At 41.1% G+C, this 19,148-nt stretch overlaps 1 protein-coding gene across 1 annotated transcript; it reads left to right on the top strand.

The window, feature by feature from the left end:
- The first annotated feature begins 3,251 nt into the window (after window positions 1-3,251).
- Window positions 3,252-17,819, top strand: LOC133930952 (uncharacterized). The gene is made up of 11 exons (XM_062377743.1): window positions 3,252-3,264; window positions 3,372-3,660; window positions 15,224-15,296; window positions 15,408-15,445; window positions 15,580-15,612; window positions 15,732-15,846; window positions 15,948-15,978; window positions 16,077-16,140; window positions 17,399-17,501; window positions 17,596-17,691; window positions 17,784-17,819. The coding sequence occupies exons 1-11, from the start codon at window positions 3,252-3,254 to the stop codon at window positions 17,817-17,819; spliced, it is 891 nt and encodes a 296-aa protein (XP_062233727.1).
- Window positions 17,820-19,148: the final 1,329 nt, after the last annotated feature.

Below are 19,148 nucleotides of genomic sequence, written 5' to 3'. Positions count from 1 at the left end.
CCGTTGATCATGTTGATCCTATGTTTTCAAATACAACCCGTAGAGGCATTGTTTCAAACTATAGGGATATGCATGCTTAAGTAAATGACTGTAACTTTAAAGAATATGCTAATATAGTTATGACCTAGCTTGTTTATGCCACGCCTTGATATTGTTACCTTTATTCTGTTGAAACCCTAGAAGGTCCCCAACATCAACTATAATGATTGTTTGGATGAATGCTTGTTTACTAGCATGCTTAGGATTGCTTTGCTCAAAAGAAAGAACCAGGATACTTACATATGTTAATCATACCTTTTAAAAAATGTGAAGTGTTGCGTGCTTAGTGTGTGTGCGTGTAAGATTTGTGTTCCTGGAAAACTCTAGAGTATTGTTGATGAGGGTGAGTAAGGCACCCCATTGAGGTGAGAACTATCGTGGAGCAAGGTTCGCTTTTGTGGTGTTCTTGCTGGGAGACACTCACCTCGGTCATATAAGGACCGATTCGCTATGACATCCTACCTAGTATCCAATCGTACAACCACATGACCTGAATAGGTAGGACTTGACCTAACCCCTCCAACTTAGTTTGGTACCCACTTGGAGGGCGGTAGTGGCAATGGGGACCAGATGAAGACTTGGGTAGTATGTAGCTCAAGGTCCGGCTGGTGATATTGCTGAGGCTATGTCAGAGCCTTGAGATTGATAAGTGGTCCTTCCCGTGGATCTTCTAAGGCCCATGGTATCTTAGTGCCCCATGGGTTGATATTGTGACTATGTTGTGAGATCGTTGCCTCTCGTTATGACAGTTCCACCAGTTGCTAAGGTTGGAGTATGTGCATATCTTGTGGGTAAAGTGTACAACCTCTGTAGAGTGTTAAACCTATCCGGATAGCCGTGTCCTCGATCAAGGATATGCTATGGTTCGATCACAATGATTAGCTTTTTAACATGAGGACCTCCTTGGCGTATAAGTGGGCAGTGTGCTCATGTTTTCAAAAATGGTTGGGTATGTGCTTTGAGTATCCAGGACTGTGTGTCCACCAACAAAAGAAGTGTGGGAACTAGTGGGATGAAAGTATCTCCCCCAGGGCCGACGACCCCCATATCCTCAAAAATGCTTCTAAGATAGTCATTGCAAATTGAACCTTGCATAAAAAAACTAGCTTTCTATAAAACCTAAAGACTCTACATCCTTATCCTTGATCTATCTATATGCATCTAATGTCTCCCCTTGAGGTAGGATTTACTGTTATCAATGATAACTCATATACCATGAACCTTTATGAATGTGAATTCCGTGATGGTTGTGAAATTCTTGATGTCGTGTGGGATATGATGGGTGATGTGTAAAAATAGGTGAAAACTATTTTGGCGGGGGCAGGTGGAGTAGTACTCTGGATGACGATGCTCCTAGGGGCTTGAGTTATCTCTGTGGTATTCATTACCAGAAGATGTTTTCCCTGGCTGCTTAAGGACCGAATCATTGCGCCATCATGCTTAGCCACCCCCGTGCAACCATACATCCTGAATGGGCAGGACTTGACTTCTCCTTCTTCGGACTGAGTTGGCATAATACTAGGAGGCTGAGAGCAGCGAGTAGTCAAGTGACTATGAGGTCCTCTATTTGAGCGTGCAAAGACAAGCAAATCTTAAAAAGGGAACCTGGCATTTATTACAAGACCACTAGTACTTGGGGGTAAATCTCGTAGAAAAGCCCGATAAGAAAGGTGATTGGAGTGTCTCAGTATGATTCGCTCCTCTGCTTGCGATAGAGGCTAAGCATATCATGTGGGTATAGTGTACAACCTCTGCAGAGTGTAGACCTATTCGAATAGCAGTGTCCACGGTCATGAACATGCGAAGGTGTGGTCACGCTTGAGTAGACTCTGGGTGCGTGTGTCTTGATGAGTGAGTGTGTGGACCAGATGTCCGTGTGATGATTGTTCCTGGCTCAATCCACCGAAAGTTGTGTGGTACTAGGGGTACACCAGATGTGATAATAGGGATTGTTGAGCAAGGTGTAGCCCCTCCCAGGACCGAAAAACCCCCAAATATAACTTGTGGCTTTGTTTTGAACTATTTAAACTGTTTTAAAGTCAATAGTAGATGGTACAATTGAATACCTGCATAAACAGCTTCACGCTTAAAACTAAACCATAAAGCCTTATCATTGAATTTCTCCTTTATGCATCTATCAACACCTTGCTATCATTCAGATGAGGAAGCCGATGCTGACAACACCGGAGGCAAAATCGGGAATGAAGAGTAGTCTTAGAAGTTGCATTTGCATTCTAGCTTCTTGTGGCTTGGGTCTTTGCTTTCCGCTGTATTTTTGTTGGCTGTTCGGCCAGATTTGTAAACCTTTTGTACTTTAAATCTTAATACTAATTTACGAAGTTTGATTGTGATACTACAACTGTTATATTATGCGTATCAACTACTTGATCTAGGAACTGATACGAGAGGCATAGGAGATCCTGGGTTAGGGTCTTACAGGAGTGGTATCAGAGCCATACTTAGTTGTAGGATGTGACCTTATGATAGACTTGCTTGTGTCAGTTTAGTTTCCAAAAACTATGTTATCAAAACTGCTTCCGTACTTACCTTCTGTCTTTTTGCTTTTGAAACCTCTTTTATGTTGGTTCTAAGATGTTCCCTTTTCCTCGATAGATGGAAGATGAAGACTGGAACACAGTGCGATGTCTACAAGTGAAGGGCTTTTCCAAGTTGTTGTCAAAAGTTTGTTGTCGCATGAGGTACAACCGACGCCCCGAGTACACCGGCCATGAGTACGACAAGAATGGTTCCCATAAGTACCAGGCTCTTCTGCATATCTTCGACTGTCCGAGGCATCCCAGCTGACGACCGTGGCATGTTAGCACCACTGAAGTACGATACCCTGGTACGTACCAGTTGGTGGCCTATGAAGCACTTCAGCACATATCTGAGAGACGTGTTAGAGAGGTGGCACACACTCCCATGAGGCACTTCCCAATTGCCGTTGGCCAGTGAGCCGCTTGGTGTGCATGCCTAACTGCCATGGAGGATGCAGGACAAGAGGAAGAGGAGGACGACACCACCGTGGCCATCACAGCATAGTACCTCCATGCCTTGGAGCACATGCACAATGATACCTATCAGCTGTTCCAGGCTAGTCTCCAGAGGGCAGAGGAGTCAGAGATATGGGAGAGAGCTCTCCGTGTGATGTTGGATCATATCAGAGTTCAGGATGTAGCCGCTGAAGACACCACGGTAAGGAACCGCGAAGGATGGTAGAGGGAGGTAAGGGTGCATCATAGGGATCTTAACAAACAAAATGCCATGAATGGCTCCCGGTGAGAGTACCTTCACGCTACCCGCGAGTCGGACCTAGTACATCATCCTTTCAGGTGTACCTCTCCTACCAGCGGATATTGCAGCAGCCATAGAAGATGGTAGGATTGGCCCCTCACCAGTTCCAGCAGCCAGAGGAGGTTTAGCGCTCGCCGAGCCGATCTGGGATGGAGATATGGTGATATCCACCGACGACTCGGAGGAGGAGGACCCTAGCAAGCGTGAGCTCGTTAGTGACCACAACAACGACAACAACGCCAATAGGATCTTCGATCCCACTTCTACCCCGACACCAGCTGGGACCCTCTCACCAGTTGAGTCAGCTGCTGACAACGCCGCCGACAGGTCCGCAGTCGACGATTGAGGACGACGCGCGTCGTGGCGAGTTAGTAGTAGGAGTAGGTTCTTTAGTAGCTTTTTTTGTAGATAACCCTATAGTTAGATGCTTCGTGAGCATGCTTTTGTCATTTGTAGATCAAAAACTTTTGTACTGGTGAACTAGCAGAGATAGTCCTAGGTACGTTTAATACATGTTGTTGGTGCTTGCGTATGGTGTTGATCCTTGTTGGCTCTTGATTGCGTGGTTGGCAAGGATTGTCATTACTTCTATCTTGCTTGCTCTCATCTTATAGTTGTATCTCAATTCTTGCTTCCTCTTTTATCTATAGAGAACATATGGAATCATCCAGGCAGTTGTCTCGTCTTCGGTAACAACGCCAGGGGGCTCTCATTATTGTAGCCCCTGAAGGTGGATCTAAAACAGGAAGTACCATAGGGTCCAGAGGAAGGGCCTCTATGAGCCAAGGTAGAAGAAGGGGCAGGGTCGCCAACTCTCAGCCCAACCAGGAGGTCCACCAAAGACACCACAGCAGTCAAGGAACCCCACTGTCCCCACCACCAGAAAAAGACCTAGTGGCGGTGATGGTCAACTAGACCCGCCTACTAGAGGCCATAGGACAAGCAGGAAACAACAATCGAGGTTATAGACCTTAGAACAAAATATCAGAGTTCATGATGATCAAACCTCTAACTTTCAACAGTACCGAAGACCCCTTAGAGGCTGATGACAGGCTTAGGGCCATCACCAGAAAGCTCAAAGTCATCAACCGTGAGGGTCAAGAAAGGGTGAATCTAGCAACCCATCAACTTACTGGATCAACAACATAATGGTGGGATAATTACTACGAGGCATCAGAAGACGTCGATGTCATCACTTGGGAGGAATTCTGTGAAGAGTTTTGGAAGTACCATGTGCCGGAAGGGACCATGGAAATGAAGGCTCACGAATTCTGTAGCCTAAAGTAAGGATCAATGGCAGTAAACCAGTACATCCAGAAGTTCATCCGTCTTTCCCGCTTTGCCCCAGAAGACGTGTCAACAAACAAAAAGAAGCAGGATCGTTTCAAGAAAGGACTGCAGCGCAGCTTGTATGTCTAGCTCGTGCCTATCATCTACCCCGACTTCAACACTCTGATGAATAGGAACATCCTTCAAGGAGAGGCCTGTGCACCCATAGAGGCAAAAAGGAAGAGAAAGTTCTCTGACTAAAGACACTAGGGGAGTAGAACCCAAGGGAAACAACCAGAGCTAGCGATAGAAATCCCAATACCGGAAACATCAGACTATGCAATACCAAGCTCCGGGGCCCACATCCCGCGCAGCAGCGTCAGCTCCCCGCAGTTCCAATGCAAGGCAATCCCAGCAGAGCAGCACCCAAACTCTAGTAGTTACATAGAGGACATGTTACATCTACCATCAACCAGGTCACTACATCAAGGACTGCCCCAATGCCAACATGAACAATGCTACAACTCGTTCATCCCCTAAAGCTCCAATAGCAGAAGCAGGATGAGGAGGGAATCAATCAGCCGAATAGTCACGGAACTATGGACGAGGCCATGTGAACCACATTGATGCACAGGAGGACTAGGAAGCACCGGAAGTCACACTCGGTGAGTTCCACGTCAACTCAACCCTTGGAACGGTCTTATTCAATTCTAGAGCTTCGCATTCGTTTGTTTCTTCAAAGTTTGCTACACTTCATAAGTTGCCATATGTGGTTCTTAAGAAACCTAAGCTTGTTTGATCCCTTGCAAGAAATTTGGTGTCGCCTAGGATGCCCCTGTGTTAAACTAAGTGGGGTAGAGTTTTTGACGAACTTAGTTATTCTGAATTCCAATGGAATAGATGTCATCCTAGGAATGGAGTGAGCATGAAAGGTTACCCTAGTCAATCACAAGGGAATTAAGGTAGAGTTTGAACCCAAAAGACCAAAATTTGACCCAATGGTATGCAACATATCTACCCAGTCAATAGAGGATGTACCAATAATATGTGAATACCCAGATGTATTCCTAGAGAAATTACCTGGTATGCCGCCGAACCGTGATATAGAGTTTATTATTGATCTCTTACCCAGAATAACCCCGATTGCCAAGAGACCTTATAGGATGGCAGTAAATGAATTGGAGTTATAAAAGGAACAGATTAGAGAGTTGCAAGCAAGTGGTTTCATCAGACCTAGTTCTTCACCTTGGGGATCCCCAGTCTAGTTTGTAGAGAAGAAAGATGGGAGCCAAAGGATGTGTCTCGATTACCGTTCTTTGAATGAAATGACCGTCAAGAATAAGTATCCACTACCCAAGATTGATGACATGTTCGATCAGCTAAGAGGAGCCAAGTATTTCTCTAAGATAGATTTGAGGTCAGGATACTACCAGTTAAAGATTCGGCAGAGTGATTCCTAGAAGACCGCCTCTGTGATAAGGTATGGGCTGTATGAATTCACGGTCATGTCATTTGGATTGACAAATGCCCCAGCATACTTCATGAATCTAATAAATAAGGTGTTCATAGAAGAAATAGATAGGTTTGTGATAGTGTTCATTGATGATATTCTCATATACTCAAAGAATGACGAAGAGCACGAACAATATCTGAGAGTGGTAATGGAAAGGCTAAGAGCACACCAACTCTATGCCAAATTCATTAAGTGTGAGTTTTGGCTTCAAGAAGTGGTATTTCTTGGACATGTTCTAACAGCTGAAGGTGTGTCAGTGGACCCTTCTAAAGTTGAAGCAGTCATTGATTGGATTCAACCAATCAATATCATAGAAACTAGAAGCTTCATTGGATTGGCAGGTTATTACCGCAAGTTTATTGAGGGATTTTCAAAGTTAGCTAGGCCAATGACCAAGCTCCTCCAGAAAGACGCCAAGTTTGAATGGCTTCATCCTGTGAGAAGAGTTTTCAAGAACTCAAGAAGAGACTGACTACTCCCTAGTGCTAAAGTTGCTAGATATCCCGAAGGACTTTGTGATATATTGTGATACGTCACGCCAAGGTTTAGGCTGTGTACTGATGCAAGAAGGCAAGATTGTGGCTTATGCATCCAGGCAACTGAAGGACCCTGAACAAAATTACCCAACTCATGATTTGCAGTTAGCTGCAGTTGTACATGCACTTAAGATATGAAGACACTATCTTCTTATAAATAAGTGTGAGATCTATACGGATCACAAGAGCCTGAAGTATATTTTCACCCAGTCAAAATTGAATCTGAGACAGCGAAGGTGGTTAGAGTTGATAAAGGATTACAATCCAAGTATCCAATATCACCCAGGCAAATCCAATGTTGTGGCAGATGCCCTTAGCAGGAGAGTTTACTGCAATAATCTACAGGTCCAAGAGTTAGTGCCAGAATTGTTCGTGGAAATACAACAATTGAATATACACATAACGCAAGGACAAGCTCACACTCTAGTGATACATCCAACACTGGAGGATAAAACTTGTGACACCCGGTCAGAAGATGAGGAGATTCTAGAAGTCAAGAAGAACCTTGGATTAGATAAGGCACCAGGGTTCAAAATAGATCCATAAGGAACTATGTGGTACAAGGATCGGTTATGTATACCAGCTGGGGAAAATCTTAGGGAGTTCATCGTGGATGAAACCCACAACTCCCCTTATTCCATTCATCCAGGATGTACCAAGATGTTCACAGATCTGAGGACCAAATATTGATGGATAAGAATGAAGTTTTACATAGCAGGGTTTGTCGCTCAATGTGACACCTGTCAAAGGGTCAAGGCAGATCACCAAAGACAAGCAGGACTGCTGCAACCATTGCAGATCCCAACTTGAAAGTGGGATGAAATTGGTATGGATTTCATAGTCATGTTACCCAGAACTCAGAAAGGTAACGATTCCATATGGGTTATAGTGGATCGTCTGACTAAAGTAGCTCACTTTATACTGGTCAAGCCAACCTATAGAGGGGACAAATTGGCAAACTTGTATATTGATAATATCTTGAGACTACATGGAATCCCAAGCAGGATCGTCTCCAATAAAGGCCCCTAGTTCACATCCAGGTTCTGGAAAAGTTTACACACTGCTCTAGGAACTAAATTGACATTAGTTATGCTTATCACCACAAGCTGATGGTCAGACTGAAAGAGTAAACCAGATCTTGGAAGATCTTTTGAGAGCTTGTGTGATCACCTAGGGGAAAGACTGGGGGAAAAGTCTATTATTTGCAGAGTTCTCTTACAACAACAGTTTTCAAGCTAATCTAAAAATGTCACCCTTTGGGGCCTTATATAGACGGAAATGCAGAACACCACTACTATGGTCGAAAGTAGGAGAGCGTACGCTCTTCGGACCTGCATTAATGAGAGATGCAGAAGAACAAGTTGCTAAAATCAGAGAGAATTTATGAGTAACTCAAAGTAGACAAAAAGGTTATGTGGATAACTGAATGAAAGACTTGACCTTCAAAATTGGAAACTATGTCTACCTTAAGGTGTCCCTAATAAGAGGCACTCGGAGATTCCAAGTTCATGGAAAGCTGGCACCGAGATATGTGGTACCATACAAGATTCTCGACAAGATTAGAGCAGTGGCATACGAGTTGGCATCTTCGCAAGAGATGTCCGATGTGCACAATGTGTTCCATGTATCGCAATTAAAGAAATGTTTGAGGGTTCCAAAGGAACAAGTTCCCTTAGAAGTCATGGATTTGCACTAAGATCTTCAGTATGAGGAAAGACCCATCCGAATCTTGGACGTGGCAACCCGTCAAACCCGAAGGACTGCAGTCAGGTTATGCCGAGTACAGTGAAGTAGTCACACAGAAGTAGAAGCTACATGGGAACACGAAGAGGATATAATGAAGGAATTTCCAAACCTTTTCGACAAGCTTTCCGAATCTCGAGGTCGAGATTCGTTTAAGTGGAATAGGTTTGTAAAATCCTAAGTTTTGAACATGTTAATTAATTTCAAATTTCACTCCTGATTAAAACTTTTTATAATTAATTAAGCTAACTAAAGGCCGTTCCCCCCCCCCCTATGACGTAGCTCTGCGATAACACACCCAAGTGTGCGCTTGGAACGACCATAGGTCGTGGCTCGACCTAAGTGTTGCCGGCCTACCAGGAAAGCTAAGCTACCCAAAGGCCACGCCCTAGTAGGCCGACCCAGCTCCACAACCGGTGAATCAGCCAGCCCAAAACCCGAGTGGGCCGGCACTGCGCAGCCTAGGCCCAGACCCAACCCATCCATGCCCACTTCGGCCCAATCAGTACTGTTCATGCGGGTCCCACTGAGTCACTATTCATGTGGGTCCAATCTACTGTTCAGTGGGTCCCACTCGTGGGCCCACCTATGAATAGTGGAATTTTAGAATTTTCTAATTTAATTTTAGATTAAATCTTTTAGGAGTCATAACTTCTCCGTTCTTGCACCAATTTTGGGGATTGTTTGGTCAAAATTCATCTAAATTCAAGATCTACCTATCCATCACAATGTGATATCTATTAGGGCTCATTTGATTTTCCATTTTTTGTTATTTAATTCTTCTATAGTGTCACCGTTATTTATCGTAGTCGCAATTGCAGAACCACCAGAATTCTGCGAGTGCTATACCGGGAGCATTTGGAGCGAGGAGGATCCTAAATACAACCAAGACCTTAAAGAGAACTGAGGAGAAGCAAGTCCTATCTCCTTGATCATACCGAACCAATGTTTTCAAATAATCTACATGATCAACTAAAACTGAACTTATTATCGCATATGACATGTATTGCGCTTTTACAAACTGCTTGTAATAGTTAAATCCTATCTAACACATACCATTCCTTGAATATCATTATCCAAAATACATAACACCATAGGATTAACTGTTGTTATCTATATTAATGATGGACGACGCCTTGATATCTAGCATACTTAGGTCTGAATACATCTCCTCAGAGACGTCACTTTTAAAATACCTTTCCTTAGAGATAAGATTTACAGTTATCAATGATAACTCATATACCATGAATCCTTGATGGTTGTGAGTTCCGTGATGGTTGTGAAATCCTTGATGTCATGTGGGATATGGTGCGTGATATGTAAAAATGGGTGAAAACTGTTTTGGTATGGGCCGGTAGAGTAGTACTCTGGATGAAGATGCTCCTGGTGGCTTAAGTTACCTCTGTGGTATTCATTGCCAGAAGATGCATGCCCTAGCCGCTTAAGGACCGAGTCATTGTGCCATCATGCTTAGTCACCCCCGTGCAACCATGCGTGCTAAATGGGCAGGACTTGACTTCTCCTTCACCGGATTGAGTTAGGCATCATACTAGGAGGCTGAGAGCAGCGAGCAGTCAAGTAACTATGTGGCCCTCTGTTTGAGTGTGCAAAGACAGACAAATACTTAAAAAGGGAACCTGGCATTCAGTACAAGACCACTAGTATTTGAGGGTAAATCTTATAGAAAAACCTGACAGGAAAGGTGATTGAAGTATCTCGGTATGATTCGCTCCTTCGCTTGCAACGGTTGGAGGCTAAGCATATCGTGTGGGTACAGTGTACAACCTTTGAAGAGTGTAGATATATTCGAATAGTTGTGTCCACGGTCATGGACATGCGAAGGCGTGGTCACGCTTGAGTACACTCTGAGTGCGTGCGTCTTGATGAGTGAGTGTGTGGATGAGATGTCCATGTGATGATTCTTCTTGGCTCAATCCGCGGGAAGCTATGTGGTACTAGAGGTACACCAGGGACTATGGAGTGAGATGTAGCCCCTTCTAGGACCGAAAACCCCTCAGATATAACTTGTGGCTTTGTTTTGAACTATTTAAGTTGTTTTAAAGTCAATAGTAGATGATACAATTGAATACTTGCATAAACAGCTTTGCACTTAAAACTAAACTGTAAAGTCTTATCCTTGAATTTCTCCTTTGTGCATCTATCAACAACTTAAAGTAGAATAGGGCTTCCTGAGTACCTTCCGTACCCACTCTTGTTATCATTCAGATGAGGAAGCAATGATGACAACACCGGAGGCGAAGTTAGGAATGAAGAGTAGTCTTAGAAGTTGCGTTCGCACCCTAGATGCTTGTGGCTTCGGTCTTTGCTTTTCATTGTGTTTTTGTTGACCGTTTGGCTAGGTTTGTAATATACTGTATGGTTTGTAAACCTTTTGTACTCTGAACCTTAATACTTATGTATGAAGTTTGATTATGATACTACAACTGTTATATTGTGCATATCAGCTACTTGATCCAAGGATTGATACGGGAGACATAGGTGATCCTGGGTTAGAGTCTTACAATCTAGAACATGATAAACTGCCAGATATTTAGACACATGCCTTCTTTACCCTATGAAGGTGATGGAACCTATCAAATCGGGTTAATGGCACGTGTATGATGGAGACCCGTCATGAATATACCGTATTTATAGTAGTTGTATAATTATTAATTATGCATTCCTCATCAGTAGCAGCACACACCCCTTGTTATTGTGCTCAGGGAGTTGCCACAAATATTAAGCATGAGATAGAGTTTTGTTGATCAAGGACATTCAAAAAGAGATAGGCATAGAGAGTGTTATGAGCAATTAAAAGAGAAAACAAATAATACTTGACCAAAAATATCAGGAAAAGATGTTTTAAATATACATATCTACATCCATGGCCTTATAACCAACATAAAAAACTAATAATTGGTGCAATGATGATATGAGAACTATAATATGCTTCATCAAGTGTCTATGCTTTGAAAATTATATGGTTTCATTAGGAACTCCAAATTTTTTCTTGCAACATGTAATATGCTTCATCAAGTGTCTCGTTCTACTTGTAGACCTTGTACATAATTCATTGCTACATATATTATACTCGGCAAATCTTACATGTTCCCCATCTATTTCTCTATAGATCTTTTCAAAATGTTGTCATATTGATGATCATGCACGCAAGTCCTCAGTGTCTTGATCCATGAATGAAAATATAGATTTGATTTGTTGAAGTAGCTGGCAAAGTAGCAAGTAGCAAAAGAAAGATAGTAAGATAAAGAATTAAAGGTCATGGGCCCGTGAGTGGTTTTGTGGATGATGCCAGTGGTGACTATTTATAGGCCAAGTGGATGGGTGGCGGGTCATTTTTGAAAAAAATAAAGAAAAGTCACTAAAAAATAAAATAAAAATCTAAAATAATATGGAAACATAATTAGTTCTAAAAATAAGCTTTATTGATAGGTTGTCTCATACAAAACCTTTCTAGAAAAGGAAAAAAGAGTACAACTTAACTCAGAAAATTGAAAATTACACGTTCTCATCAACATCTAGCTATAGATTTTTTAGTGAAGCTTCAAGCTCAGTGTTTTCTGCAGTGTGTATCATTCGTGCTTCAGCTTGTTCCCGATCTTTTACGATAGTGAGTATTTATACCATCTCACTTGTGAGAATTGTTCTTTTCTCTTCGATTATCCTTCTAGTAAGACTGAAGGCAGTCTACGAAGAAACTGTAGATACGAAAATTGTTAACAAATCTCGTGCTAAGGGTAAAAGCACTAGATAATTCATTTTTTGCTTATACCACCGTTGCAGTATGTTGAAATTTTCTTGTTCATGGATGATAATGTTGCTATCGATGAAGGTTGTTAGCTCCCCTCCGGATTTTAAAATTCTGGCATTCGTAGATGATAGTAATGAAGAGTCTGAACTTCTTGATGAAGAACCTCAACCAAATATTTTTCCCATGTTATCATCTCCTTACTTGTTATGGGTGCTAATGGAGGTCATTGTAGGTGAACTTTAGCATACTTTGTTTAAATATAAACATCGAATAACTTAGAATGAACATTAGTATAATAAGTAGAATAATCGTAGCCAAGAGCATCACCTAGAATTATGAGAACTCTACTGAAACCTATGAGTTTAGCTCTAGGATCTAAAATAAAGGCAAAAGCATACAACAAAGAAATTTCTTTCTAATATTTTAAAATTTTAGATTTCATAAGAGCTACACGAACTCTTAGAAGATTACCATTTTTATAGTTGTTTAAATGAGTAATAATTTCAATAATATTATGTACTATTAAACAAGATGTTGGATAATAAACTCATGACAAACTCATAGTTCAATCATAAAAAATTTCTAAAAACTCTAGTATCATTTTGAACATACCAATACGCTTCCGTGAGTAAAGTTTGACCCATGCTGATAATAGTGTGTATAAATAAACATATCAAATGTGCTCTTATATGGTACAATATTTTTTAGCATCAAGAAAGTAGAGTTCCATCTTACCGATATGTCCACATCGAACTTACGTGGACGCACATCTATTGCAACATAGTACTGCTTATATGCTACAATTTGTTGGTTAGATGAGTTCTCAAAAGTTACTGCAATACGAAAATCCTCTAGATATTGCGCCAACCTCTTTAAACTAGATTTTACTATAACATTGATAATATGATAAGCACAGCGTTGATGTAACAAGAAAGATTCAGCATATATACTAAACAATAGAGTAAGAATATCCATTGCTCTAGAGTTTGCACCGGTATTATCTAAAGTAATAGAAAATATTTTATTTGTGAGTTCAAAGTCTTCAACTACTTGAGATATTTTTCCAATAATATTTTCACCATCATGCGCATTGTCGATCAACTAAAAACCTATTATTCTCTTTTGTAGTTTCCAATTATTATTAACAAAATGAATAACCATACTAAGATAATCCTCTCTAGCCCTAACTACCTATATGTTCAAAGTTAAAGCAACTGAAAATGTACATATTTTTAACATTTATTTAAGCTTGCTACGACATGCATTATAGTATTTTACCATATCCTTAGCAGTTGTGTGGCTATAAACATGCTTGAACCTAAAATTATGAGCTTGCTTAATATAATCTTCAAATATAGCAGACTCGCCGATGTTGAGTGGTAGATCCACTCTTGTAATTAAACGGCATAGCTCTTTTTGAGCATTGGAAGAATCATACTCCCAATGACGAACAGAGCTAACATGGTTGTACTGTAGCACCGTCTACTTCATAGCTACTACATTCTTTCACTTGCAAGTTGAGGCGTGCCTCTTCAAGTGTCCCATTCTACCTGAGAACTTTGTAGATAATTTATGTTTGCAAATATAATACTTAGCATATCTGGCACTTACCCTGTCTTCCTCTTTGTCGATCCTTTCAAAATTTTGCCAAACTTCGAAAGTAGTGACCCTTGATCTTTTAGAGTCAGTGCTTACTAACGTGTGTGCACTTATAGAGCCTGACGATGGAGGTGCTGTTGCATGTGAAGCAACTGAAGGTTTACCGTTAGGTCCTTCTTCACCTGCAATACTGCTATCAAAGGGGGTCGTAGTTCCTTGAGAGTACTTGAAGACAAAAATCATGATTGATGGATGTATCATCATGATCACCGGTGTCTATGATCAATGTTGAATGGCATAAAAAAATTCAAATATTTAGAGTTAGAAAAGAGAAATGATCGAATAATAAAATAAAGAATTGAAGAAATAAGAAAGAACATCGATAAAAAAATTATCAAGATTTCTTCAAGACAGTAGGATGACGATGTTGAAATTTCTCGGATTTTTGGCAATAATTCAAACTATTTTTCATAAATTCTCAAGAACTTTGAGACAAGAATGAGAGAGAAAAACAAGAAAGCAAATATTATTGCTGGTGTGGAATGGGATGGCAGGATTATGCTCTATTTATAGGTGAAAAATGATGAATTTTGTTAAAAAATGATTTTTTTTTTTCACAAACGGTTACAAGACGGTAAATTTTAAAAAAAAAATCAAGTTAATAGGTTAAACAGGTCGGGCATAACTTATTTAATCCATTAACTCGCGTGCCCCCACATGACAGCCGTGCTTAGTCAGGCTGGCACCATACGCCGTGCATGGTGTGTCGGGTCGGGCTGGGCCGATCAAGCCTTTAGGCACAACTAGGCCTGACCATGCAGTGCCCATGCCGACCTATCGTAACCAGGCTGGGCTTGGTCGGCACGGTATGGCGTGATCGTGTCCAGTCAATTGTTGTGTCGTGCTTGAACTATTCTTATAATAATAAGTATTGGGATAGCCTAGTAGGCACGGCACGGTTGGCTAGCTTTAATTATGGACTTCTGGACTCCCCACGTTGGGCTGGGATCGGCCCAAAAACTGGCCGAAACCCTCGATAAACACCAACTGCACCACACCTCAGCTCCCGCTCGATTAGCCGCGCCGCGAACCTCCTCTGCCTGCCAGACTCCGGTGGTTCCACCGAAGAACGGCAGGCAGCCATTCGCACTTGCCCTCAACACGTCGATTGGATTGGGTTGGTGATTCATCCTAATTGAGGGTAGTTTTCTTTCGTTGGTAATGAACCCTAACTTGCTTGGATGCAATTTTTTCTGAATGCTAAGTCCGCCCCTGTCAGTTAGTCAGATTCCCTTGTTCTAAGGTTTCATTTTGTCCTCGGTCAAATTTGATTTCTTTCCATTCAGTTTGTCGTGGGTTTCTGTGCTGCGTGGTGCGCAAGCTCAACCTAGCCAAGGTGCTGGTTCGGTTTATTACCCCAAAATTTTCGGGGTTCTTCAACTGAGGTGCACCTCTGCGTAGAAGTACTTTGAAGAATATGAAGCAGCATAGAGAGGAGGACGCCTTGAGAGGTCACGCAGTCAAAAACCAAAAGGTGCCTAACCACCTTCTTCTTTGAGTTGCTAACTCAGCATCTTGCCATCATCATGCACTATGTTCAATGCTTTCAAAACACTTATCTTTGTCCAATTTCTGCTTCCTGAAGGCCATGTGGGACAAGACCTTGGAAATGAGGTTCTTTTTTTTTTTAGACTAGAGCTCTCCTTATTCGGCGTTCATTGGACGCTTTTACAAGGGAATACGGGAGGGAATCGAACCCCCCCCCCCCCCGGCTCACCTCAACCACGAGGGTGTTGCCACAGGCTACCTTGACATCCGCAGAAGGCATTTTCCACTTCAAACAAGTTGCCATCGCTCCCTTATTGTTGTAGCAAGTATCTTCTTTGGTTCCTCATAATTGTTACCCTTTCTGATGCAGGATTTTTGCTAGGTTGAATTCAAACTCAAATGTGTTCTTTATTGCGCTCTTGCAGGAACCCATCAAGACAAGGTTCTGCAATCACGATACGGAGATAGAGCAAGCCTATGACGATCTGTTGAATTCGTCGAAGCAGACTCTGGGTAGCATTAGGGAGCTGCAGGAGGTTCGATTAGTTGCACATATTATTTGCCTTTCAATGCTATAGTTTTTGGTCGATACGATTAAGTATTTCTTATTGTACTTAACCTCTGAAACTACCTATAGGCTTTGCTGGAGAGTAATCAGGCTGCAAAGGGTGCCAATGTTATTGCTACTATCCGTACTCATTCTTGTTCCACCATAAAAACTATTGACATTCCATCTGTATATTCATCATTCTTGACTCGATTCCAGAAATGCCATCTGCCTCAAATGGAGAGAATGACGAGTGGTCAGAAGTACAGAGATTGCAGACAAGGTAACCTTTGCATTAGCAGTAGCCAACCAGCAGTGCTTGACAAAGATTGCAAGATGTTATGCCTTTTGGTTGTTTACAATTGCTTGCAACCCTACGGTCTCCAGTCATTACATTTAGCAATTGCCTGCATATTATTAGAACATTTATTGTTAAAACTGTCTAGTTCTCTACCTATATGCTTATCAGGTCCTGATAGTAGGATTTGTTTTATATGTACTTAAAGTCTTAAACACTGCCCTGACCCCTAATAGACTAAAGGTTTCCCCCCTTTTTAAAACTAAACTCTGCTATAGCTTCAGCATAGTAAAAGAATTAGTAGCCAACTTACTACAACTCATGTGAAAAAGATAAATATAAACCCATAAATTCATTGTGATTTGACGATAGGTTGGGTTACTATCCTGGGTCTCAGCTGGTGTTGCCTGTAGCCTGTAGGTCGTTATGTGAGTCTCAGCCATCTGATTGCAGTGCCAGTTGCCAGGTATCCAGTTTCATTTGAAGTTGCTGGCTGTCCAACGAGCTAATTTCTTTTATCCGTCCTATAAGTTCTACAATCAAGTCAGCCTAGTTGTAGTTGTTGGCTTGCCTTTCTTTGCCAAGCCTGGTAGTAGGAAAGACATGCAACAAAGACCTTTCTTGAAAACTAGAGTCTAAAGTAACTTAGTGAAAAGGAAAGTAGTTTTCAAAAAAAAAATCCTTGCTTAGCCCCCCCCCCCTCCCCCCGGTTTCAAGATGAAAAGGTGGCTAGTTATTCATAGGTAAGTAATGCTAATAGAGTAATGTAACAGAGTTGTTAAATGGTCGACTTATTTCATACAGTTTCTCGATTTCATTCTGCAAGAAACCTTTTTTTCTGATGATCGCCACTGCCCAGTTATCAGTATATTGGTTTTGCATTGTGCTAACCAATATATATGTATATTCTAGAAAGTATATTGGTTTTGTGTTCAGTACGGCCGTCCTACATTTGAACTTTGTGTTGTGTTAACATCCTCCAAGAAAGTATATTGGTTCTACAGCATTGGATTCAATGATGTGCAAACTATGAGACACCATGCATGACGAAAAGTACAGTTAGAAGTTCTTAAGGATACATGGCATGGCATGAAAGCTCTGAGTGGGAATCAAAAGCCCCAAAGTTATATGGATATTCTAGAACTTATCAGCTTGCATTTGCACATATTTTATTTGGCTTTTAGCAACTTGGCTTTATGTGCTGATACAAAATGAACCCGAGTTTGAATTATTTTTTGTACAGGATAACCACGTTCAGAAATACTGAGGTAGATAAATGGCAGAGGAAAATACAGGTGACAACAGGTGCTGCTGCACTGAAAGGAAAGCTACACGCATTTAATCAGGTTGCCTGAATGCTTATTTAGCTACTTTAGTAAATTTTTACTGTGGAACAAGCCTAAACCTAATGCCTCTACCTTTCCCCCTGTATGAGAACAGAACATAAGTGACCAAGTTGCTTGTTATATGAGAGATCCAAGCCGGATGATTAACAGGATGTACTTGACGAAATCCGCTGTTGGTGTATTTGGGGAGGTATTTTAGATGCATCTATTATAAAGGACCACCAATCATGTTTGTGCACCTGGTTAACTAGTAGCATGTGACTCTTGCCATTCATTTTTCAGGATGCGCGAGAACCTGAAACTGTTGAGGAGGTTTGAGCATTGCTACATTCTTCCCTTGCAATTATTTCAAATCTACCTGCCTCTCCTTCGAACTATCGAATATTTACAGTTTCTAGTTTATTGAAGCTCGTTTCTTCCATTAAGATGGAGATTCATGTTTTTTTTTTCATTGTAGCCTTAGTTATTTATCTCACAAGTTAAATTTGATTGATATCAGAATGGTTTTTTTATACTTTATACAATTAGAGGATATATATGTGGACTGCACTTCCTGGCCTCATTTGTTCTCCTTGCTGTAACTTAGGGGCACAATATGGAAGGTGATCCTGAGCTTATTGACGATTCTGAGTTTTATCATCAACTTCTCAAGGAGTTCCTCGAGTCATGTGATAGAGGGGCATCAGGTTAGTTCATTTTCAGCTATTGCACTTCTTATCGCAACACATGTCTTTACACGCATAGGCATGCCAAGGCAATAAATTATCTGATGCTTACTGCAATTTGAATTTGGCTCATTTTTTCCCATGTGGGTCACATTTGAATTTGTATTCTTTTGAAAAATACACTAAATGTATCCACAATTTTATATCTATTTCAAAGTTTATGCCAAAATCTAGTTCATCTCACAAAAGATACAATTTTTTTCAAGAAATTTCATTTTTTTCGTTTGTTTTTACACTGTTATCATTCTAAGATTTCTGGACCTAAAAATCTTTATGACCTCTGATTTTTTTTCTGGAGTCTGGTGTTATTGTCCGTGGGTTTAAACTGAGTAACCTTAGAGCTCATGGACCATCTCTTGTCGAAGGCTTTAACAGAGTTAACTATGAAGGCTTCTTTTTGGGTAATTGTGCTTTTTGGCTCTTATGTGATTTGTTCAGGTATCATGTCCATGAGAAGATTACTAATTTCATGGCCCCGGTACCCATGGTTCTTTCTCCAATGGCTCCGAAGTTGTCTGAGAATTTATTCGGAACGGGCAACCAGAAATCCACCACAGCTTGAATTCAAATTTCATATTACATCGTGTACCTTTTTGTAGTTTTAAATTGTAGTATGAATGATGTTCCTGCTAGACTTGAAGCTGTGAATCGAACGTTTTGATGGCTTCATGTTTTGTGCGTCGACAAGCAAATTCAATTTTAGTCCGCTGATTAATTACTTGGGTCTATGGGCCTAACAAGTGCCATCGGCTGGCGGCCTGGTGTGTACCTGTGAAGATAGCTATGTTGCCCAACAGTCGGGCGATATCCTATGAAAGCTAGCTAATTTTGACATCTGTGCGTTTTTTTTTTTTTGGACATCGTATCTAAAAGTTGTAAAAAGATTATCAAATTATTCTTAGATGTATGTAAGGTTACGTTT

Source organism: Phragmites australis, chromosome 1 (assembly GCF_958298935.1).
Source record: "Phragmites australis chromosome 1, lpPhrAust1.1, whole genome shotgun sequence".
Taxonomy (NCBI): Eukaryota; Viridiplantae; Streptophyta; class Magnoliopsida; order Poales; family Poaceae; genus Phragmites; species Phragmites australis.
Note: the sequence above shows the minus strand (reverse complement) of the source record. Positions and strands in the feature narration are given on the sequence as shown.